The sequence below is a fragment of the Botryllus schlosseri genome, chromosome 4, assembly GCF_051294905.1.
Source record: "Botryllus schlosseri isolate E-star chromosome 4, Bs_hap1, whole genome shotgun sequence".
Classification (NCBI taxonomy): domain Eukaryota; kingdom Metazoa; phylum Chordata; class Ascidiacea; order Stolidobranchia; family Styelidae; genus Botryllus; species Botryllus schlosseri.
In genome coordinates, this window is record NC_137239.1 from 29,844,321 (window position 1) to 29,869,836 (window position 25,516).

Here is a 25,516-nt window from a genome sequence, read left to right on the forward strand (position 1 = left end):
ATAAAAATAATTTTTTATTCGAATTTCAACGCTTCAAGTTGTCTAAAAAACGAAGCATTAAAGATTTGACTCAATTCGAACCGGTAGAAGAGAACTTATTGGTGTTCGAAATTTTGGATTCGAAATCATAGTATTTACGGTGGGTAGATCTATAATTATTTATAATGAATGTGCAACCGTATATACTATTTTTTTCCAAATCCAAAATTTTGAACACCGACAACTTCGCTTCTAAATTGTTAGCTCACCTAAAAAACACTGCACAACAATTTTGGCTCAATTCCAAGATATGGAAGCGAAGTTATTGTAGTAGAAAATTTTGGATTTATTGATTAAAAACAAATAAAAAACGATGCACCACAGATTTTGCTCTGTTCCAGCTGGTAGAAGCTAAGTTATTGATGTTCAAAATTTTGGATTCCAAGTCATAGTGTTTACGCTTTACGGTGTGGGTCTATCATAAATCATGAATGAATTCACCGTAAATACTATTTTTTCCAAATCCAACATTTTTTTACTTAATAACTTCGCTTCTACTGGTTCGAATTGAGCCAAATTTCTTGCGCATCGTAAAATTTGAAAAAAGTTATTTTGGAACAGTCCTTAATGTTCACCTCTCGATTAAATCCGTGGGTCCCTGGTCCATTCCGATGGCTTCCCGTTCCAGGGCTACTGCGTCCAAAAACATCTGCTCCCAAAACGCCATGTTGTCCCAAAGGTTGGACCGCTCCTTGCCTGGAAATCAAACAAAAATTCAACGCACAAAATTGACCAAGGCTAGATCGCCGAAAATTATATTTGCACTGGTCAAATTTTTTCATGCTACTGATTTTGCTGAACTCGCCAACATTGAGTTTTGCTACAGTGCTTTGGATATGGAATGATTACAGTATCTATTACCCAAATAATTTCAAGGAACTTGTCCATAAATGTAACTTTTTAGTGCAACTTTTGTGTAAAATAAGTGCAACTTTCCACGGATTTGACTTAAACAAAAATTTGCCCGAGTCATTACATTTCTAAGGCTGAATTCAGTGGAAACCCCTCAATATCACTGAAAACGCAGGCATATTTCGACATATTTTTGAAATGCCGTGGATTGCTGACTTTATTTTAATTTCGAGTAATGAAGGATTCCCGAATTAACTGGGATTACGAATCAACATTTTTAGCTTGAGAAGCTTATACCCTTGAAAACACACTAGGGCAGATATTTGAAATGCTATGGATCACAGAATTTATTTTAATTTCAAGTGGGCCTGCAGAATGATCTCCGAATCAACTTGGGTTAAGAATCCACACTTTTTTCAGCCGAAAATCTTACACAATGACAATTCATGCACACGACACATGACATCGCAAAGTCAACAGCAATTTGTGCAGCCGAGCAGAATAAGGTGATCGACAGACAGACAGACACCGAATATTTACTGAGTTGGAAAGTCGCCTCCAAAGCCTGATCTTCCAATTGAGAAAATATCGACATTTTCCCGTTTCCTGCGCGTAGCGACAAAAATACAGAAGGTTTTGTCTCATTTTTCAAGTCTAAATTATTGGTTCGCCCAATTTCAACAAATCCATTCTAATTGAACAGTATATTGATATTGAAATTGAAATGAACCAAAATATTTTCAGCTGACACTCGTCCGGGGTAATTGTCAGCAACTAGTAGAGAATTGGAAAGAACATTGTACTTGAACAATCATATCCCAAAATTTAAATGCTATTCTCAGCTGCTACATGTGCACAAGTGGAAGCCTTGTTTACGAACTAGAGAAATAAAACCACCAATTTTCAACTGATTTAGGAATGTAGAAATGTAAAAATGTAAAATTTGAAAAACGGTATTTTTGAGCAGCCCCAAATGTAGACGTTTCCTGACGTCACAGAGTTTACGGTCGACTTTCCATGTTTGAACGTTGTCCAAACTGTTTAAAAATAGCCTGCAATATGTGAAAACTAAGACTTATTATATGAAATTAGGAATCATTTAGACAGCAAAATTTACGGAAATTCGAGAGTAGAATAAAATCTAGCAAACAGCAAAATCCGCATTTTTTCAAAAGAAACATAACGGTCAAAATCAAAGTTGGTGGTTTTATCAGGACTTTGCCTTGTAGAATGTTATATTCGGGTTCATTTCAATATGAATATATGACTAAATTTTATATTGAAGTTCTGTACCTTCAAGCAGTCAATTTCTAAATGAAACAAAGCACGTACCAAGCAAGGTTTGAGCAAGGTAGACTCGTTCTTCATCGTGCTCGATCGTGGACTCGACTTGCACAAATTTGCCGCTCCGGAAACGGAGCTCGGTCGGTAATGCAGAACCGATATCGCTCGAAGAATCGGATTTGTCCTGAAAACAAAATCGGCGTGAATGAGTTAAGAGGTAGAAATGCATAAACACTGACAATGCATAAAAACCAGGGTTGCAATGACTCGAGTCGCAATTTTCTGGTGACTCGACTTGACTCGAGTCATTTTTCAAAAGCGTAAAATGACTCGATCCAATTTTTGTATTGACTCAACTTGTACTAGAGTCATTGCGCATGACTCGAACCAAGTCGTAGGACTCGAGACTAGGACGGCCAATACAGACGTTTCATTGTAACTTCGAAGAATAGTAAAATGAACACAGATTGGTATTTCGTCCATCAGTCCTGATACTCGGAAAATAGGGCCAGAAACTGTCGGGACTGAGGAAAATTACGATATCATGAATGCGAGCCATTCTATATCACTCGTGCAGAGTTGAAAGAAGTGGATCGAGTCAAAACACGATGACTCGACCCTCTACTGGCGGACATGGACTCGGACTTGACACGGTGTTGAATTGAAAATGACTCGACTTGACTCGAGTCAAAACTATAAAAGTGAGATTGACTTGTGCCTCGGAACCTTGTGACTCGGTTACAACCCTGATAAAAATGATAGCTTTCATTACAACATTCGTCGCAGCAATACATTTATTAAACTAGAAGACTTTTTGGGCGCCTCTTTTCCGGACTTATTGGCAACACTGATCCCTAAGAATACCTGTAATACCAAACTGAAACACATGGCTGCGGCAGAACTGAAAGAAGACTCTTTTTAATAGTAGAGATCAATGCATTGACAGAATTAGAAAAATAGCTGGACACAGGAGCCGGATTGGATTAAATAACTTTACAAACTGGATCACATTTTTCACCAGACTACTTTTATAGGTATTAAATCACATGTTCTTTTGACTATAATATCTATATTATTATTATGTATCAGAAATGATTCTACATAAGGGCTGTTCAAAGAAAAAACTTTTCCTTCAGATTTCACTGGCTACTTGATAAAATTGTTAGGTTGGTTAACCGTTTCGCACCGGCGTGTCTATTTTTCGACATGCCGGTACGAGAGAAGAGTACCGTAATTGAAACCACGATATATTACATATTAATCGTGCCGGGTCGTTGCTGTTCATTTCTGTAAATAGATATTGTTCGTACTAGTTCATTGATACCTTGTTATTTGATATTTATTATATCGAAGACGTCAAAATCGTGTATCAAACACCGTAGATAAATATGTTGCAAAATACACTGTGTCGGCAATTCGCGCGTCATTGACCACTCTCAGATAACGTTCTGTATGTTTCGTTCTAGCCGTCTTCGGGCATAGTTGTTTCATTATGTGAATAGCTAGTGTCCATACAAGTCCACATGTATCTTCATATCTGATATTAGTTACATCTAAGCTGATCAAAAGCTATGTGATAGGCCGCGTGACAAAAATATCCGCCGAAGCATCATTTCGCAGACACGCGCGTTCCTCATACCCGTCATATACACTGTCGTTCAGTTGGTTTCATTCGTCATAACCAGCTGTAGTTTGTTGCTATGAATAGCGATTGTCAGTTTCTGTTTATATTTTGCTAAAGCAACTATACTAGTTAGTTCTATACCGCTCAAGGTTATATTTGAAAACCGGGAAGCGAGTTCCGTCAGACTACCATACCAGCTTCATCCACATGGCTGAATACCCGTCACATAAAGTGAAATATCTCGTGTTCTAATAACCATAAACCTTCATAGATTGTGTCTGTGAATTGTTGTTGCCTATATGATTCTAAATAACGGCTAATGGTAAAGTATAATTCGGAATACATACAATAATACTGAGCGATTATACCTTCGCAAGAGCGTGCGTCTGGGTATGCAAAGAGCTGTCGTACATCGATATATATCTTAGGTTGTAGTAATGATAAGCATTTGCAGTAAATCATTATAGTAAGGACTGTAAATATCCGTCTACGAATACTAAAATGACTAATATAGGGTCACAACAGTTTGAGTTATGAGCCTTAGAAGTTACCAAACGCGCGCTCATCACTCGGCATGACTCACTCTCTCGGCGGCCTGCCGCGAGCTGACTAAAACGGTCGGTATTGTTTTGATTAGAAATTAGCGCCTGCTAGACGTAGACCGTCGACTCAGGACTCTCTAGAACGATGAATTTCGAGCCTTTACAACACACCAGACTGTATCGTCGTCGAATACCTATACTAAGGTTCATAAGGTCCGCAATTTAGCATTTATGTTTCCAACCAACGTTTTCTCGGCTTGCTCTCGATATAAGTGGCCAGACACAGAGCTCGAAATGATTTGAGTGGCGCAATCGGATCCGCGTTGAAATTCTGAATCGAACGCTACCTTGTTTACCGTGCTCCAATCCCATTAAGGCACAGTTTTTCGATTTTGAAAATTGAAGTAAAATTTTTCGAAAATTGCAGCCGATGCCATTCGGTTAAAAAAACGCTGCACACCAACTTGAACTCAATTCCAACCAGTAGAAGCAAAGTCATTGCAGTAGAAAAATTTGGATTTGAATAAAATAGTATTTACGGTGACTAACCCTTTGTTTATTTATTATAAAATCATGGAATTAGAAATTTTTCTACTGCAATAACTTCGCTTCTAGTGGTTGGAATGGAGCCAAATTTGGTACGCAATTTATCAGGTAGCCAGTGAAATATGAAGGAAAAGTTTTCTTTTGAACAGCCCTAAGTCACAGTTTGAAAATTCCGTATTTATTATAAAAAATGATTGGAAAACCTTTCAAATTCTACTATCAACCACGTAAAATTGTTACTTTGTCTAAAATATCGATGTTTACCAATTTTTGGTCATTTCCGACTGGCAGAAGCGATGATATTGCAGTTGAAAATTTTGGATTCGCAAAAAAAGGTGGGTAATCTCAGAATTACGGATGAAAAACTCAAATCACTTCACTTCTACTGGTTGGAATTGCGTCGAACTTGTGTTGCATCGTTTTTGTAGAGTGTAGAGTAAATGTTATATAACAAATTCAAAATCTTTCAACTCTTGTGCGTTCACATCTACCAAAATTGGGTGTGCAGCAATTTTTCACAACCCTGCTCTGCATAAATCACGAATTTTACCTGGCTGGCGGCATTTTGAATTGTCTTCAAAATCTGCTCCTCTTTGTCAGAGTTCAGATTTTCGTTTCTGGTCGATTCTGACGAAAAATCAGTTTTTTTTTCAGGTTTCATAACGCGATTATAAGACGCATGCAAAATCACCCATGCGCGCCACACCCAAAATAAATTACCTAAACTGGAATTGACATCCGCGTTTTCGGAAGTGGAAACATCGCATTCTTCCTCCAAGGCGATCGCGTCAGATTTGATCTCTGTCTCATGCATGCGGCAAGCAAGAAATCAGGGAACGAGCAAAAGAAAAATTGAAAAATTAGGATACAGAATCAAATCGAGTGCAGAGAATTATCGAGCAAAATTATCAGAGCGTGCCAGAGAGCCGTTAAAAAATTTCACTGTGTCACTGAAAAGAATTATCATTACATGAGAATAAAAGTGAAATTTGAAAATAAAGTTTGCCACACATTTCACTTCCTCGCTGATAATGAAAGTGAAATTTGGTAAATTTCACATTATCACCGAATTTCACCAACTTGTTAGATTCACGGGTTATTTTGTAGATTTCACTTTTAGACCGAAATAATTAGCAGGTTCAAGAGTCGTTCAAAATTGTTGAAAAACCGTTTGATTGCCAGGTTCAAAGAACTGTTTAAAATTATTTTCAAATCTTTCAGAAATTGAATACATTTGCAACAATGAAATTGTCGATATTTTTTCATAACTTTTTATAAATTTCACTTTTCTCTCAATAAATTATCACGCTTAAGAGCTGTTCATATTCATCATTTTTTGAAAATATCTAGTGAATATCACAATTGTAAGGTTGTCTGAACAACGCGGCACACCAAAATTCTAATTATTATGTTTACTCTAGTCTTTCTCTTGCAAGCAAAAAGTGAAATTCACATTTTCACCGAATTTGTATGAATTTCACTTTTTCTACTACAAAATTTTTAGGCTGTTCAAGACTTTTCTTTTTATTTTATTTTTTCAATTTAAACTTGTCACCTATAAAGTTGTTTAAACTGCCTGGACAACGCGACACAATAAAATTTTCATGATCATAAAATTTGTCAAAATTGCAAAAAAAAGTATTTTTTAACACCTCTTGTATGCATGCGCGCAAAAACTCACGTTTGCAGTAGTAATGCGTGTGTGCGACCTCGAGAAGCTGCAGGGCCGAGGCCAACCCCCCCAAACCGTTGAGATGTTTGTAGGAGTGTTCGACGCCAGCTACCACGCATTTCAGAAGCTCAGACATGCCGCGATACACTCGATAGCCAATTTCCTGCAAGTAAAAATAAAAATAATTAGTATTCTAGGATTATTTTTGCCTAAAAATCCGGAAAACTGGCTTGGTTTCGTCTGAAAAACAGTTTTGTAACTCACCACGTGTTCAAAGAAGTCTTCATTGGCGTCTAAATCGATGGTTCTGTTTACTTGCTGAATGAGAAGTATCCGCAAGTCTTCGCATTCCATTAGTCTGAAATCATCACAGCGTTGTATATTCGCAATCAAAAGATACTTATACATATCAACTGGAACACAGGAAGTATATTTTTCTGGATGTTACACGCTTGATACTTCATCTTCTCATTTGATCACTGATTTCAATTTGGAAAGTACGTCAATTTCAAATTATATCGACTCATAATATTCAATTTCTTCCCAATTGTCTACTAGTTGCTGAAGATTACATTACCCCTGAGGAGTTTCAGCCAAAAATATTCGGGTTTTATTTCAATGCCAATATACTATGCAATTGTATATTGAAGATATGTACCTCTAAGTGCGTCTTCTGATATCAATCTCATTTCAATGACACTATCTCAATGAAGTTAACTAATTTCCGGCTAATCAGTGTCCTAATTTCTTTTCTACTAATAAAGAGAGTTGAGATTAGCAATTCGATACAATTTTAATTCAATTTTGATGATTTAGTTGATTAGTAAACGCTGATGTTTTCATGTTTTGAATTCGAAAACTTTTGTCTGGAAAGGACCTCCTTCTATCATACATTAGTCAGGTTATATTGTTATAATTAGGTTTATATTTGAGTTGGATGCAAAATTAAATTGTCGTACTTGATAGTGCCAAGAAATTGGCATTTTTTAACAGACCAATGTGATAGAAATCCGGGAAATGCGTCAAACCTCGCTGTTCTTTTGAGGTTGAACCAGCCCACTCCCTTTCCGTTGATGACGTTTTGCGCTACATCCTACAGATAAGAAGTATTCAATATACATTTTAAAATATAAAAAAGTAATAATTTTTTTTTTAATCCTTACTTTAAGAAACTGCTGATTCTCCGCGTTGTTCAACGTGTTTGAGTTTGTCGTTTTCTGGGGGGTGGGGGCCATCGCGTGCCTGACGACGGACCGATGGTCGATCAGAGTCCGTCTGGGACCTGTACAGGAAATCAAGCTCACAACAAACTTGGTCAACTAGATAATTCGAATGGCCGAAATGCCAGTCATTTGATTCTAATCTAATTTGTGAAATGTTTCTGTGCTCTAGTTTTCGTTTAAATCTAATTCCCGGTTTTCTTGAAAATACTACAGGAAAACTGGAACGTGCAAAACGGGCCAAATTTGTCGTGCAGACATTTGCTATTCTCAAGATTAAGGTTAGATATGAACTGAACTTGATTCAATTTCAAAGTTTTCGCGAATTCAGTATTTCTTATTCTTGAAAATAACTGTGTAGCTATAATTCTAATTCTAATCGAATTTGGAAAAAAACTGTAGGTATAATTCTACTTTTAGTTTAAATTGGAAAAATGTGTAGCTATTATTCTAATTCTAATATAATTTGGAAAAAACTATATGGCTATCATTCTAATTGTAGTCTAATTTGGAAAAAAATATGTAGCTATTATTCTAATTCTAATCCAATTTCAAAAAAAAGTGTAGCTATGATTTAAATTATATTCTAATTTGGAAAAAAATATGTAATTATTATTCTTATTTCAGTCTAATTTGAAAAAAAACTGTATAGCTATTATTCTAATTTATATCTAATTTGGAAAATACTGTAGCCATCAATTTAATTCTAAACTAATTTGGAATAAAACTGTATAGTTATCATACTAATCTTAATCTAATTTGGAAAAAAATTATAGTAGTTATTATAATTCTAAACTAATTTGAAAAAAAAAACTGTAGTACCGAACTATAATTCTAATTTCAATCTCATTCGGAAAAGTTGAACATTTTCTTGTTGCTCAACTCTGGTCACAACTACAGAGAGAATTTGAAAAAGAGAGAAACCTTTCACGCTGGGAAACGGAGAGCGACGTTCTACTTGAGTAGTTGCCATTTGCTTGGCCGTTCTCTCGATTTCCAGAACGGTTTCTTCTGAGTTGGAGCTCGCCGATGACGTGCTCGAGTCCTTGCTCGCAGTGCGAGTACCGGGCGCCTGGGTCAGCGAAACAGACTCCAACAATTCTTTCGCCTCAAATTTTTCTTCCGTTCTCTGAACAAGATTTTCGAAAAATGTTTGGTTATTTTTACTAGTTAATTTACTTCTTTTTTCTTCAAAAGAAATTATCAGAATAGTTGCTACCTCTGAGATTGGGTTTGACATTTTCTAAATTACTTTATTATTTTTTGTGATTCATCACAACGTTGCTCGAGTAGAAATTCACATTTTTTCCCGATAGAACAGAAAAATAATTCATTTTCATTTTGTACGTGAAAAAATTTTAAGCAAAATATTTGCTACCTCTGAGATTGGGTTTGCGTTGAGATCCTCGCCTCCCTTTGTTTCTTCCTCAGAGTCGTAAGAGTACGAGGAACACGACGTGCTCGAGCGTCCAATCTCACAATCGTAGCTTCCTGGAGAAATAGAATTTCAAATTAAAAAAATAAAATTCTCGCATGAAAAGTTATTTTCTGTTCATTTCCTTTGAGGTGTTGATAGCAAATTTCAACGGATTGGAATTTTAGACAGCCAAAAATTCATTTTAATATGAATACATGATTCAATTTTATATTGTAGTTGTGCGCCTCCAAGAATCGCGTAAAGTTGACATGGTAGGCCTGAAATATTAATTTTTTCAAGTAACCAAGTACTGTTACAACGAAAATTCGGTATGTAAATAGTTTTGCCAGAGCCATGGAAAAATACCACTTTCGATTAGTCAAATAGATTGCCGATCACAGAAAATCGTTCTTAAAATTTGTTTCAGATATTTTCAGAATTGCAGACTCTGAAAATATAACACTGGCAAGAACATTGATATCAACTTGTTAACATTTGGAAATCAGCTCACTAAATCCATTTGGACAAGGGCATCATTTTAATTCATGGCGATGTGGACCCAGAAAATCCGGAAACCTGGATTTTCACATCAAGACGAACAAAATGGTTCAAGATTTATAATTTAAATGTGAAATTTCAACTTTTTATTTCAAAACTTTTTTTCGAAAATTTCCAATTTTCAACCCTAACTCACCGCTCTCGTCAGTCGGACAATTGTCCGAGTTGTTGTCTTCGTCTGCGTCCGCCAGAGTCGAGATGAAAAGCGTCGCGTCGTCGATCGCGGAATGACGAATCTCCTGCAGCTGGTTTGAAAACCATTTCGCTTTGTCGCCGATATGCGTTGGATCTGTGATATCTGAAACCAAACGACATCAAAGACTATCGTTATCTGGCTTCTAGCATATAGCTGCGGAATCAACGTAGCTCATGCCCGTTTTTCAAGTTCTGGGACAATCAAGATTTTGTAAAATGTTCATTTGTTTCTTTTGTCTCATTTTCTCAAAATGCCTAAATTGGACACAAGCTAACTCTGATGCCACAGCCACGATATATATATTGTATATATATGACCCATATTGTTATACGTATTATTGCATTACACATTGAATCTGTACCGTGTATTAATTCTAATGATTTGGTTCGAGTAGTGAGCAATCATTGTTACTGAAATGATCCGCTCCTTGCCACTAATATTTAATTCATCACTTCAATCAATATTTAATTCTAGTTCCAATGCAATTTTCCACTGTGGTAGCCTTGTAACCTCGATGGGTGATATCGCAGCATACGAAACATTTCCGTGAAATTGTAATTGACTCGCAGCATCGCCACAAAGTGCAATGAAATAGGTAATTATATACAATCCACATTTCATACTTTTATGACTTCACAACGAGCGAGCCTATTACCCTATCCAGAACTGAATCACGAGGGTGCTCGATTTCGCCCTGGTTTACTTGCTAGTCAACCTACTGTTTGCTATCTTCACAAACGAATCAGTCTCCGGCGTCAAGCTCCATTCCCCAAAGTATTCCACGGCCTGCGTTTGCGATAAACCTTTCGTGAACTCGCTCGGTTTGGGTCTGCACGAATCAAAGAATATTGAAATATGGAATAGGAAGAATATTTTCGGCTGACACTCGTCAGGGGTAATCGTCAGCAACTAGTAGAGAATTGGAACATTGGATTGGAACATCTCAATGGACTATTTGTAGATGACAGTTCAGTTCAGACAAATCAATTCGTAGCTTTTCCACTGACTCCCGTCAGCTGAAAATCAGTAAAACATATCAAATGCGGAATGAATTTTTTGACCTAATCAAGACTTTTAGACTTCATACTATTTCATGCCAATTTAGTGGGTGGGGGGGCAGTCTTTTAGCTGGCCACGTCTGAATATATTGTTGGTGGCTGAAGTTTTGTTTTGGTTTCGAAGGTTTTGCTTCAAACAGTACATCCACCTGAATAGCACGAAACTAATAATAAACTATAAACAATAATATATATATCAAAAATGGGTAATAAAATTATACCTGGATTGCATGAAACTGTTTGCCTGAAACGCTACAACCGGTCTTGGGTAAAGCCGTAGGGTCCTCGTGTGATCGGAAAGGTTCATCAGCACATTCGGAGACAGAAGAAATCTCACTAGCGCCACCCTCAATACGACAAGATCATCAGTAAGTAGAATTTTGAGAAAAAAAATTTTTTTTAACAAATAATAAAAAAAAATTGATCACCTGGCAGCCACATCGACAGAATCGACGTCGTTTCCATAAATTAAGGGATCGGTCGATTTGCTTCCTTCTTGACCTTTGACCCGTGGACCCGCGTCACTCTCCACCGAGAAGCTCAAACTCATGCTCTCTAGGGCCTGAAAATGGACAGCAATGTACAATTTTAGCTTTTGCAGAGATTTTTTGGGTGCAAAACCTTGATATGTACGTTTTAACAATGTATTCATTACTAGAATCCGTTAAGAGCTGAAAGCTTTTCGAGCTGCCACATAGTTAAACGCAAGTTTTTAAAATTCATCATTTATTGACGATTGCCCCTGAAGAGTGTCATCTAAAATGCTGTAGGTTTTAATACTTCTACATAATGAATATGATTTTTAAATTAAATTCCAAACAAATCTCGCAGACCAGTGCATCCGCAAAATTCAAAATCAAACCCAGAATGTGAGAATGTAAGCAAATTTTGCAAAATTTGGAATTTTCTTCAGAAAGTCTTATTATTATTAGCTTTCACACATTGCTTACTGTTCTTACACGGGTTACAGGCTACTTTTAATACAGTTTGATACCACATTTGCAGTATTGTGACGTAGGATGAGTCAAAAGTAGACCATAAACTCTAGATTACGACAGAGAGTGGGTTATACATTCATTTTACATTTCTAAATCAGTTAAAATTTTTGTGTTTTAACTCTCTGATCGACAGACAAGCCTTTCAAGCTCTTCCATTTTGCAACTGAGCACACAATTGAGATAGATTTGTTTTAGATCACCTGTTTCAAGTGAGATCGCAAAACGGTTCCTTCTGGTTCGGGCAAATTGGGGAGGAGATTGCAAGCGCTGGGTCGCAACAGCTGCAAATAAAAATACCATTAATTAAATGGATTAAATTATTGAATATATCTTTGCCGATTCTTCACCTACTGGAATTATGATATCGAATTTCCTTAAATATTGCATAGGAATAATTCGAACGTTTACTTGAACCACAAAATTTCTCTCAAGGGGTAGGTAGCTCCACGGATTGTGTGTGCATTTACCAGTTTTGAGAAAGAACATATTACCAAAATTTAATTTAATTAACATCAATGTAGTTGAATTCACAAGAGCTTCTTGGAGGTACGAACTTCAATATACAATTGAATAATGAACATATTGTTTTGTGTAATATATTTTCATTGCAAATCTATCGTTAAAATGTATTTACCAGTTTTAATGTGAATAACCAACATCATAATCAATACATAATAACTAGAACAATAAATAAATAACATGTTAATAAGAAAATTAATAATCTGAATTTAGTAAGAGCAAAACCTTGACAAACCTCGTTTGAGCCGAGATCAATGAACCAAATAGGTTGAATAAATAAATATATTATTATTATTATTAAAAAGTAAATTTATTATGTTCAATTGTATGTTGGAGTTCTGTGCCTCCAAGAAGATCTTCAAGTAAATAAATATTAATAAATAAATAATGATAAAAAAATTTAAACACACACAAAACCATGACAAACCTCGTTTGAGTCAAGATCAACGAGCCACACATCATTGGGCAGTTGAAATGTGTCATCGAAAAAGGGTGTTGGCACGCCTATAATATAGGGGGTCGGGGCCAGCAGAAGCTGCTCAGACCCAGGCAGGCATACTGGCAGGAGTGGAATCACCGGGAACATGTACTGCAGTGGGTAGAGCATGCTTGTGAATGAGAGAACCGACATGGAGAGAGCGTTGTAGTCTCGAGAACGGAGCACCACCTGCAAAGGAGAGATCGTTCGAGCAAGTTTGTCGCCAGAGGTTCGAATATTGAAATATGGTAGACCTTATATTGAAAAAATGATGAAAATATTACTTGACAGAAATCTTGAAATTTTGGCAGAATCACCACTTTCAGAATAGCAAGTAACTCAAAATGACTAACACCAAAAAAAGGTCCCGGTCACTACAAATTCTTGTGCTCTTCAAAAATAGATTCGGCAGTTACTGCGCCGATCTAATCATGATTCCACTCAAAAATGTGATGAAAATTTGTCCCAACATCATTTCCATGCAGTAAAACAGTTGTTTTGCCTAAAAACAGGGTTGTAATGGACTCGACTTGGGTCGCGATTTTTCGTGGACTCAACTTGACTTTACTTTTTTTCTTAAGGATGGAAAATGGCTCGATTCGACTACATTTGTGTAATGACTCGACTTGTACCAAGTTTCGTATATCAGGACGGATCATTGAAGAATAGCTGCACAAACTGTCTTTTATCTGTTTGAATAAACAGTTCAAAAAAATGAGTATATTAGGAATCTGAAGCCTTCGATATCACACAAAAGTTTCTAAAAAGTGACTTTAACCTAACTTGGACTCGATACAGAACAGTAAACACTAAGACTTTACAACCCTGCTTAAATGCAATAGTACATGTGGAGTTACTCTTCAAACATGACAGCTTGAGTACTTGAAAAAGCAGACCTACTTATATACCCGAAAAAAGTATAATCCCACAAACCTTTTGCTCCAACAGAATAACCGTGAACACTTTGAGACAGAGATCGACTCCGAGCAGCTCGAACGGCAAATGAAACGGAAAATCCAACAGCGAAAGACGAGACTTTGTAGGCAGCGCAAACGTCAACGCGACCTGCATGTCCGCGGGCAGTAACTCCAAAACCACTTTGCTCTTCCCAGCCACGGGTACAGGAGCATGGAGGAGCTTTCTGATCCAGTCCTCGATATCTTCCACTTCTTTCGATATCACTCCGGACAGCGACGTTGAGCTGAGGTGGGCGTTACCGCTCAGGATGGCCCAGATGCTGCACATATAAGTTGGAACGTAAATAAAAGGTGCACTGCACTCTAAAAATGATGGGGTCTCAAATTGAAGGGCAAAACGAAAAATAATTTGGCCGCAGTTGTTTTCTTCAGAACGCCACTGTAATGGAGCTGCAATGTATTGAAATGGCCAGAAGAACTTCATACTCCAGCAGTCACGCAGAGATCAAACTTTATATCGTTGTCAGCCGATGTTATGAAGGAAATATGTCGTACACGCCAAGGGGGTTTAGATACCTCGTTCAACGGAAGATGTTTAATTGTTCATTTTTCAGTCAGGAGATTTATGTCAAAATCAGGGCCTAGTGTGTTCTATTTCTTCAGGACAGAAATAGATCATGTCCTATTCTTATGTATAAAACATTATTAGACATGATCTACTTCTGTCCTAAAGAAATAGAATACAGTAGGCCCTGATTTTGACGTAAATCTCCTGACTGATCATGTTCCGTTGAACGCGGCATCTAAACCACCTTGGCGTGTACGACATATTTCCTTCATAACATCGGCTGACAACTATATAAAGTTCGATCTCTGCGTGACTGCTGGACCGTCAAGTTTTTGTGGAAATTTCAGTGAATTGCAGCTCCATTACGGTGGCGTTCTGAAGAAAATGGCTGCGGCAAAATTTTTTTTTCTCGTTTTGCCCTTCAATTTGAGACCACATCATTTTTAGAGTGCAGTGACCCTTTATCAACCTACATTTCTACTCAAGTAGAAGTACTAATAAGATTTAACAAGTACTCAATAAGTAGTTTAAGAAATTAGTTTTAGTCAGGATGTGGGTCACATAATTTTAGCAGTTAAGAAAGTGAAACAGAAGCAAAAGTAATGGATTTGGATTTATGATATACTAATTTTCCTCACTTTGAGCAGTTTCTTGTCGCATTGTCAAGTACCAAGATCAATAGACGGGTGGTCACTTTACTGATCTTCGAAATTACAATGAAATGTCGGTCTTAGCCGTCTTATAGTCTCGAATCATATGGCTTGGTTCGAGTCAGAGTCCCGAGTCAATACCCCGATTGTCTCGAGTCGAGTCGTTTCTGTATTCTGAGAAAATGACTCGAGTCAAGTCGAGTCATCAGAAAATAGTGACTCGAGTCCGACTCGAGTCTGGTAAACCTTCCTATATATGAAAGTACCAATATTATTGGCCAACAGTTATATAACCCACAACAGTTATATTAGCGATTGGTGCATGGTAAGGCGAAAACACAAATGGAAGTGTTGGGGTCTGTTGAGTCAAGCCTTCCAAAATTTGTTTGATTGGGACCAACGCCATTGTTTTTACAGGTCTACAAAGTGTTATTACAGCACTGTGAGAAACAAACACTCAGGTACCGCCCGTCTTATTCTCTCAGTCACCAGGTGTTTGCGCGGTAAAAATGACCTTTTTTAATCTTCTGGCAGATTTATCCTAAGGGGGGAATTTTGGCTTAGATTTCGGCCAAGGGAGGCACGAGATGAAAAAGGTTGGGAACCACTGCCTTAAAACTATCAAGTTGATGCAGTCTAGGTAGCCGAACGCACTCTGAAAAAGTAACAGTACTTTGTTACTGCAACCTACCTGTTGAAATAACGCGGCGTTCTTGAATTCCTGCGTTTCGTTCGATGGTAACTTGCCTCTACGATTCTTTTGAGCGTCAACAAACACCTTTAAACGGGTGCACGTGAACACTGACACTCTTGTTTTTCAACAAATGGCGTACCCACCTCCTAAACCCCGAGACAAAGGGCTGTCGGCTGATGATGCAGAGCGTGGTGAGAGAATGAGTTCGAATCATACGCTGCCATTTGCGACGAGGGCTCGACACTGCAATATTCGATAGATGATATTCTATGCAAGACTCAAATCACACACAAAATCAAAGACAACCAGGATTAGATATTTGTGGTTGTCTAATTAGACTAATTACAGCAAAATGCTGTTGATCAAATTTGTGAAATCTTTCTATACTATTGTTTCAATTCTTATCTCATTTCAGGTTTTACTGAAAATGCTACGGGATAACTGTATCGTGCAAAACGGGTCAAGCTTGTTTTACAGACATTGCTATTCTCGTGCTTATGAAAATCATCTATGATTTCATATGAACTGAACTTGATGCAATTTCCAAGTTTTCGCAAATTGAGCAATGCTAATTCTAATCTAATTTCGAAATATCTGTGCAGATTTAATTTCAATTCTAGTTCGATGTGAAAAACTGTGTAGCTATCATTCTAATGTTAATATAATTTAGAAAAAAATGTGTATTTTATAATTATACTTATAATCTATTTTAGAAAAATCTGAAGCCCCTAATGTAATTCTAGTCTAATTTGGAATCCTTATTCCAATCTAATTTGGAAAAGCCGAGATTTTTTCTGATTGTCCAAGTCCGATCAAGCGCAATCTATTGTCTGCATCAGGAACTGTTCCCAATAAACAAGTCCATATTTATAGTGTTCTACGTGACCATCAACTGTGAACTCCACACAACTTAATTCATCGGGGGGGAGTAGGGTAGTTTAAAAATAACTTTTTTCTTTAAATTTTATTAGCTATTCAATAAAATTGTTAGCTTGTTTAAAGAAAACGCTGCACACCAAATTTGGGTCAATACCAATGCGTAGAAGCAAAGTTATTGCAGTAAAACATTTTGGATTTGAAAAATATAGTATTTACGGCGTGAAACTTTTCATTATTTATTATAGAGAGAACTACCCGCCGCAAATAGTATTAGTACAAATCAAAAATTTGCCAAATTGAGTTAAATTCATTCTGCATGTTTTTTTGAACAACTCGACAATATCACGGGGTTTATCAAATAGCCAGCAAAATTCGAAGAAAGAAGATACTTTTGAACGAGCACATTACCACACGAGACCCACCTCTTGCTTGCACGGGTTTATCGTTGTCGTCGCTTATCGCTGCGTCAGAAAGATCTCTCGGACTCTCACTTCGAGCAGACGCTCGCGTTTTCGATTCACTTTGCGAGTCTTCCGCGATTTTCGACTCGTCGTCGTCCGAGAATTCCTCGCCTTGCAATTTAGCCGCTTCATCCTGCGCCCTGTACATAAGCACCGTCATTAGGGATGGGTATAATGACTCGAGAACTTGAATCCGATTAGAGTACTAATTCTGATAATTTGAGTCGAGTAATGAGTAGGGCGATCTTTTTTAACATGACAAAATTGTAGCTTTATGTCAAAATTGTTTACTAAGTCAACATTTTTTTTGACCTCTGCATTTCCTTTGTGTCGTAGATTTTGCACTGTCGGTGAACTCATCATTCGGTATTTTACAGCTTGTGTCCTATTTTATAGGCCTACCATTGTAGATTGCCCATCGTCTGCTCACTATGAAGCATAAATGGTCAAATGAAACGAATAGGTTGACTGGTGTTGGGCTCAACGTACCGCAATATCCTAACTGAAGCAAGACCGCTTGGGCATTGCATGGTTCTTATATCAAGAAGGGCATGATGAAAAATTGTAATGCAGACACCATTGCCCGAATGAAGCAACACGGTTTGTCACCAGCAGTGTACGCACAACTTCAGTGTTGTCAGCAAACAACTGCTGCTGTTGAACGTATCTTTCGTTGTACTACAACAAATTTTAATTATTTCTACCATAGTACGTGACGTAACTACTGGAATTCTTCATAGGGTCAGATTTTGTTGAAATAAAGTTTTTTCATGTAGCTACACAATTTGTCAGTTTTGAGTGAAAAAAGATTTTTCAGGCCAAACTACTTCGTAAGGACAGACAGTTCGAACCAGAAATGAAGATAAGTAGTACATTGTAGCATTATGTGGGAGAACACCTAATTTGCATACATTAGGTCAAAATTTGGTCAAAAGTTTTTCAAGCTTGAAAAATGTCTAAATTTTGATTTTTTATGTCAAAAAAAAATCCCCCTAGTAATGAGAAATGTTTCCGAGTACTGAAATGGTGCGCTCCTTAAGTTGAATCATCCAGATACTCGAATTTGCCAGCCCCCAGTTACAATCTCATACCTCCCACGCAACAGCTATCAACCTAAATGCAGACAATACCAGATATCGATCTACATTCAATACATCAAGCAAGACTCGATCAATGCAAAAGGCTACGAAGGTTCAACAACGTCTGGGGATTGATGTTGCAATCAAGAATTCATGGAATGGCGGCAATCACTGTCAAACACAAGATCGAGCTGGAGATTAACTTACTGCAGTGGTGATGCAAATATAGTGTTGGAACAACAATGGTCATAGACATATGCAAACTGCTGGGTTTACAAAATGCGCAGCTAGAACCACTCACTTTTCAATACTTGCAACTATAACTACCCATTTTTCAGAACTCGCAACTTCTAGAACTATAGAACTAGGACTTTGCTTTCTTTGCAAAATCTGCAACTAGAACTAGAACTGATCGTTTTTCAAATTCCGCAACTACAACCAGAACTACACACTTTTCAGATTTTGCAAGATTTTGCAACTAGAACTACAACTAATGGCCTTGCACATATTGGAGATACAATTGCCATTCTAAAGGACGGAGTTTGGAGTTTGAAATGGGATGGGACTGTGCAAGAACTTCCCACAACAGACCACGATTCACATTGAACGACGACACCTGTTTTTTAGTCGTTCTACAACCAAATTTTTTGTTAAAATGCTCAAAGAACTAGAAAATACGCAACTAGAACTAGAACTACTGAAAAAACAGACCTCCAGTTAACTAGATTCGTAGCTTGTACAAGTCCGATCAACAAGTGATGCTTATTCAGTAAAAAAAATAACGCTGATCGCGTCTCGACAAAGTAACTCGAACCTGAGTTCCCTTCTTTTTCGCCATCCGTTTTTTCGCAATTTGTCCAAATCTCTTCTCTCGAACGGCCGATAGAAGTTGACGCATACTCCGTATCGCGTGTGGCCCGAATCTTTCTCAGTGAGAGTGAAAACAAATGATGTTGTGTCCTCGTGGAGACTTTGACTCGATCTGAATATAAAGCAAAATAATGATCAACAGTAGTCAGATTATAACCACGAGAATGACAAATGTCTGTACAGCAAGATTGGCTCGTTTTGCAGAATACCCAACCTTTTTGTCTTCATTCCCCACTTCAGATTTATTCCGAGCCTTAATTCCCCACCAGGACCCTCACAGCACTTTGTCAGCCCCGCCAAAAAACCTTGTTCTTGGGCCCCCATAGGGGGATAAACCTAACTTCTGGGGGGAGAAGCGCCAAAATTTTTTATAGTTCGTATTTGAATTGGTAAATATGATCGGGAATTGCATATATTTTGTTATCAATTTTCTATCCCCTCTCTGCTAACGCAATCAGATTTACCTGTAGAGCTGAGTGATGTGTGTGGGGAAAGGTAGGACCACTAAATAAGAATTGAAGATTTTCAGGCGGACGGTTGGTATATTGACTTCATTAGGCTACATCATGCTATTTCGTGACCTCCTATATCTGCTATGTCAAAAGATATGGAAATCGCCCGAACTAAAAGGAACACGCGATTTCAAATTTGTATTGCTTTACTGGCAAAAAAAGTTTTCCCTCCGGGATGGCATTTCCCCTGTGGGATTCAGATCGCCAAGACAGGAACATTCCGCGCCAGCCATTTAGCCGCCTATGGACAATTATCGAAGTTTTGGGTCACCACGAGGCCATTCTTTTTCGGCCAAGGTGTTCTCGCTGCCGATAGTTCTGGCACACTTCTCGGAGTTGCATGTTACATGGCCTTGGTGCGTTGTGGCGCAGCAATGGCCGACGCCGAAGTCTCCATTTTTATAAATTCTGCGTATAATAAGATATTCGGCAATATTAAATCGCGCACCTAGCGCGAAAATGTTTTGCTAAAGTGGCATAAATTTCAAAAAAAATACTTCAATTTATGGTAATTCGCGAAATAATTTTGGGCCTCTTCGAGCTCACCCCCTCCAAATGAGGGGCTTTGGGTGCGGCAGTTACGATCCTGCTCCCCACTACCCAGCAGCACTTTTGTCATCACAGAGCAGCTATCTGCTGGTTTGACTACACAAGACACACAACCACACCATCACGCAAAGACAATTGCCCTTAACTGCAACATAACACGTATTGTGAACCGATACCAGTAACGCTTAAAATTTCGCGAAAGCGGTATTTCACGTTAAACTAGTCGTGTTGCATGCGTTTGTGACGCCATGATTGGCCATCCAAAGTAAAAAATGAGATTTTGGGAACAACACGCAACATAATTTTTGATACATACAATTCAGAGCAGTTAACTGGTTACGGTAATTGCGCATGTGTCTCCGTGAATATGTCGACTGTCCTCTATATAATTTTGAACAAATGCGTCTATTCCCCACCAGAAATCAATGAATTCCCCACTAGTGGGGAATTCCCCACCATTTGGGAACCAATGAGCTAGACAATATCTTTTGTTATCGACTGAATATATAATAGCCTATGTATCAGTACAGGTGTTAGTTATCAATGGTTTTATCGGTATCGGCTCAAAAATACAATATCAATCGGGCTCTATGAAAAACTAAAGAAACTGCAAGATACTGACCTCCGACACACATTGACGCAACCTTCGGGTTGGCAGAAATACACAATGTCAGGTGGCAGAGGAAAGGACGGTCGCTCTTCCTTTGGATACCTTCAGAAAAATAAAATCCGATTCAAGCAAAAGTGACCAATCAGGCCATAATCTGTTTCATTTTTCTGTTTTCACGAATACGCTCAACACACAAGGCATGCAATCACCAAGGAAAAATTTGGCGGTATGTGTTACGACTTACGGGCGTGAGCAATTGAGCATCGCTACAAAAAAAATTAGACAAGGTTAGTCTCAAAGAAAGACATGAGGGTGATTTAGACTCATTTTTAGCAATTCAAGTCTTAATGATGAAGTCAGGCCTTGAAACTGAGACTGCTTCAGCTTTTAAAGACCGTATTGCATTGTCACGATTATTCGGTCTCAAATATAAGACTAATAAACGCATCTTATAAGACACATTGTGCCTATCAAGACAATTTTTGATGCATCAGTATTTCGGTCTTGTTTTTAAGACGAATTTTGTTAGTATCCTATTCAAAAAAACATCAGAGTCCCTGGTCTTAAAAATAAGACCTGAAAGTTGTCATGAGACAAGAACACAAGACACAACTAGCTTATTGAGACGATTTGGCGTGCTTCAGTATTTTTGGTCTCATTTTTACCCACTCACCACAAATGCTAGTATTAGACTCAGACAGTCGTACATATAGTTCTGAGTTTTTAATAACGAGTGGTAAGTGGCATGCACCTTGATAACTTTATGGAGTGAATGTCTTGTAAAGTCCTTATAGTCTGGGAGCCGACGGCCTAAGTGCGTGCTCATAACGTCTTAGAAGGTTTGAAGGTCGGAATCGAAAGTATAAAATGCACTGATCACAAATCTTAGAGTCAGCCGTTACCGCTCGGGGGGGTTTGGCTGTGAGGGGGCAGCAAGATCTGCTTAAAACCGAAATTTCGACTCATAGGTACAGCGTCAGTTCCGATATTTTAAGGAAGAGTCCCCTTTCGCATAACAGAATATATATGGACTGACGAATGATACTGGTAGAAACTATAGACACGGCCGTCGGTAGATCGACTTTCGGAAAAAGTTCTTGCCACATTTTTAAACCTCAGTTAAAACGAGAGTGCTACTTCCACTTACGTAGAAATTTGTGCCGTTACTTTTACTCCAGCTTACGCAAGATAAAGAGTAGCTCACCTGTTTAACAATGTCGGCGTCTGCAACGCGCTGCCGTCTGGACGTTTAGCTCCAACAATCACCAAATAATCGATCAAATATTTCTTTTCGTTCTTCGAATCTCCGGACGCCATTTTGCACAATTTCTCAACCACCCACCATTCCGAATTAATGTGATGAATTTAGAATTGATCTGGTGCGGGATTGTTGAAATGTCGATATAACATCCGCCATTGGATACAAATCAGGGTAAATATGGACGGTATAGACATGGACACACAATGACACAATCAATATGCATAGATTCGGTAAAGTTGCACATGAAATACAGTTCTAATGATGCGTCTCAACCATATCTGAGTGCTCGACTCTGAATAGAGTGTGAATTCTAAGATTCAGGTTGAGTTGTGTTCGATGATTTTTTCGTGTACTGAAAGTCTGAAACGATTCATTCCTTGCCAATAAGAACTAATTCATCAACAATTATAGTTCCGATATAATTTTCCGTTGTGGAAGGCTGTTCATCTTGATTGGTCGTATCACAGCACAGCATACGAAGCATGTAGTACAAAGCTATGCACTTTAGTGGATATGATATTTATGTGCCGCAAAGTGCAATGAAATGGGTATGGTCAAAAAACACCAAATGATCTTTAATGTGATGTAGAACCGGCATTGTATTAATTGTGGCCGCATGAAAGGTAGGCTGCATATTTGAACTTTCCGCATCGTTAACCTGTTATGGTGTCGTAGTACATGATATTCGACCTGATGCCTTTTGCTCAATTCATATTCGAATCACTCAGGTACTCAATTTTGCGCAGCCCTAGTCTGGACTATAAGAGTCAGTTAAGAACCCTACTGGAATCTCGGTACGCTTTGCCTAATATAACATGTGAGCAGCGATGATTCTCCAAGTTAAAATAATTCAATAAAAAATAATAAAGAAATAAAACATAGTGTGAGCACAGGCACAGGACACCGATTCCATACAGGGAAGATTCAAACATACTGAGCTAGATCTGTAGTCCAATCTAACTCTATCAGAAGAACCTTATTTGTTCTACCGTGATTTTTCCCTCTACATTGTAATGGTTTGCCATGAAGATAAATTCTTTGGCTACAACTCTTTTCACAGCATCACAAATGTATATATCTTATATCTATAAATCTATCTCTCATATTTCAGATATTTGACTGACAGAAATGTTCCGATGGCTGTAGTGCTGAACATTTCAAACTATAAAGAGATCACATTTTCAATTACCATGATTTTCTTGAATTAAAGGAGTGAAAAAATCTCATTACTTAAAGTAAGGTTTTAGAACCTCACGTGGATGTGGTTACGTTGCAGTGCTTTGTAAAAGCAAATAAGGACAAGAAATGAATATGAATGTAATGAAGCAGAGATATATTTTTGGGCCTGCATTTCTAACCAAATCCAGCACATTCTGGTCTCCTTTTCCATTACGGTCTATAAACAAACTGCAAGTTCTGTCCAAAGAACAAGCAAGTAAGCTATTGGAACATCACAGTAGGCCTACTGTGATTCTATGATTCTCCAAGTTAAAGTAATTTAATAATTCCATGCAGATGCAGGATTATAGTCAGTCAGTATAGGGCAACTCTAAACGGCGGAACGAGCGGACTGCGGAACTTGCGATACTAAACGGCGCCACGGCGGATCAAGCGGAACTGCGGACCGAGCGGACCATAACAAAATAGCTCAATACTAAACGGCGGACCGCGGAACAGCGGAACATGTGATACTAAACGGCGGACGGAGCGGAGCTGCGGACCGGCGGACTATCGCAAAATTTGAAATCTTTGAACAGCTTCTTTGAGATACAGAACTTCAATATACAATTGAATAGTATATTCATATTGAAATGAACCCGAATATTTTCGGCTGACACTCGTCAGGGGTAATCGTCAGCAACTAGTAGAGAATTCGAAAGAACAGCGTATATCAACAATCGTAACACAAAATATGACGTCACCAGCTCGAAATGTCGAATACGAGAGCGTTCAATGTACTATTTTTAGATGATACACGAATTTTTTTTTGTTGACACAGCCTTGGCTGGTGTATTTTGATAAAAGTCGACTCCAAAAGGCACACAAATGACAGTGTGAGAGCGACCCTTTCCGAGTATGCGAAATCTGTCGTCTCGATAATTTTTCGCGCAAGCGTGTTTGCCAATTGCAGAATTTATGGCCTTTGATTGTTCCGCTCAATCTTGAGCGGGTGAGTTACGGGTGAGCTTTTCACCGAGTGCGTCCTAATGAATCTCGGGACATGCTGATTTATGCGTTCCTGCAAGCGCTTTGACGTTCTTCCCACGTAACCACAATCACAGTGACACTTAAATTCGTAAACTACATTGCTTTGCTGAAGTGCAGCACGTCTTTACGTGTTGCAGGGAGCAGTTGTCGTGAAAATCACGTTGGTCTTCACTGTGTCGTAACACTTATTGACCGTTGAAATCGATTGCTTTTCAAAGCGGGTGGAAATAGGCCCTATTCAAGGTAGATGGATGTAAACATCTTTGGTCGTTCGTTCGGTAGGCTCTGTTGACTTTTCTGGATTGAAATGCGTTACTTTCCTCTCTATGCCGCGGTTGATGACATGTTCAGGGTAACCGTTGTCAAGTAAGATTTTCCGGATATTGTCAAGTTCTGAGTTCAGTTTATTACCCGAACATATCATCAACGCTCTATGCACGAGGGTAGGCAATTGGAATGCTTTGGTGTCGGTGACGTGCGGTGAGGTTCATGGCTGGTGAGGCACGGACCCCCCCCCCCCACACACACACACACACACACGCACGCACGTAAAGTAGCCTATCTGATAAAGATATCCAAAATGTGAATAACAACAGCAGCGGATATGAAGAGCATTTTCTTTGCACACTGATAGCCGTTGTAATTCCACATTATACAAGACATGTAGGACTGGTCGCTATTGTGCTAAATGGCAAGTTTAGACGGATAATAATTACTATCTCTTCAAGTACCGGTGTGAATTATTCGAAGCATAAAGCAACGACAATGTAGCCTATGCAAGTAGCTATTACATACCACAATTTAACGGAAAATAAATAACAGCTACATAAGTAAGGGAATGTATTTGCTTCGCATTACATATTGACCGTCGCTACCATATAATTCTAACAAGACATTCATCAAGACTGTTGTATTCCGAAATCGATAGCGCGTTTCACTGAGCTGCGATTGTCCAATTGTTAGCGAATAGTGCATGAGGCAGATTCGTTTGTGCCTCACCTGGCTATTAATTTCTGTGCGATAGCATATTGTCTGTAATAAAGCCGAATGTCACCTTCCTTGGCGATTTTGAGGGGGTTCTGGTGGTCTGACATTGTTAATATTTGGATTTTCGGAATCAGTGTGACGATAGCATTTGATTGACACCAGTTGTTATGAATTCAGAACTATTCATGATGAATTGCATTGTCGCAGGTGAGGCACGACTCGCCCGTGCCTCCCTCACCTGTGCCTCAACTCTCCTTTCGCGCTGTAT

The 25,516-nt window shown here is 38.3% G+C and overlaps 1 protein-coding gene across 3 annotated transcripts in view; it reads right to left on the reverse strand.

Moving 5' to 3' along the window:
* LOC145437819 (MAP kinase-activating death domain protein-like) overlaps nt 1-23,546 on the reverse strand; it is a 29,776-nt gene extending 6,230 nt beyond the window's left edge. The window contains exons 1-24 of one of the 3 annotated variants that reach the window (XM_080315115.1): nt 21,997-23,546; nt 20,805-20,894; nt 19,066-19,233; nt 17,134-17,312; nt 15,976-16,075; nt 15,830-15,916; nt 13,937-14,240; nt 12,953-13,192; nt 12,207-12,287; nt 11,437-11,570; nt 11,230-11,355; nt 10,670-10,779; nt 9,891-10,052; nt 9,158-9,270; nt 8,704-8,908; nt 7,723-7,841; nt 7,588-7,652; nt 6,824-6,917; nt 6,569-6,722; nt 5,608-5,688; nt 5,438-5,514; nt 2,224-2,359; nt 1,432-1,497; nt 615-735 (exon numbers count right to left, since the gene is read on the reverse strand). In XM_080315115.1, coding sequence (XP_080171241.1) covers nt 615-735; nt 1,432-1,497; nt 2,224-2,359; nt 5,438-5,514; nt 5,608-5,688; nt 6,569-6,722; nt 6,824-6,917; nt 7,588-7,652; nt 7,723-7,841; nt 8,704-8,908; nt 9,158-9,270; nt 9,891-10,052; nt 10,670-10,779; nt 11,230-11,355; nt 11,437-11,570; nt 12,207-12,287; nt 12,953-13,192; nt 13,937-14,240; nt 15,830-15,916; nt 15,976-16,075; nt 17,134-17,312; nt 19,066-19,233; nt 20,805-20,894; nt 21,997-22,109 — 3,125 coding nt within the window. In that variant the 5' untranslated portion in view covers nt 22,110-23,546. The remainder of the gene's footprint in view (nt 1-614; nt 736-1,431; nt 1,498-2,223; nt 2,360-5,437; nt 5,515-5,607; nt 5,689-6,568; nt 6,723-6,823; nt 6,918-7,587; nt 7,653-7,722; nt 7,842-8,703; nt 8,909-9,157; nt 9,271-9,890; nt 10,053-10,669; nt 10,780-11,229; nt 11,356-11,436; nt 11,571-12,206; nt 12,288-12,952; nt 13,193-13,936; nt 14,241-15,829; nt 15,917-15,975; nt 16,076-17,133; nt 17,313-19,065; nt 19,234-20,804; nt 20,895-21,996) is intronic. The other 2 variants (XM_080315118.1, XM_080315117.1) reach the window with 2 other exon arrangements.
* Nucleotides 23,547-25,516: the final 1,970 nt, after the last annotated feature.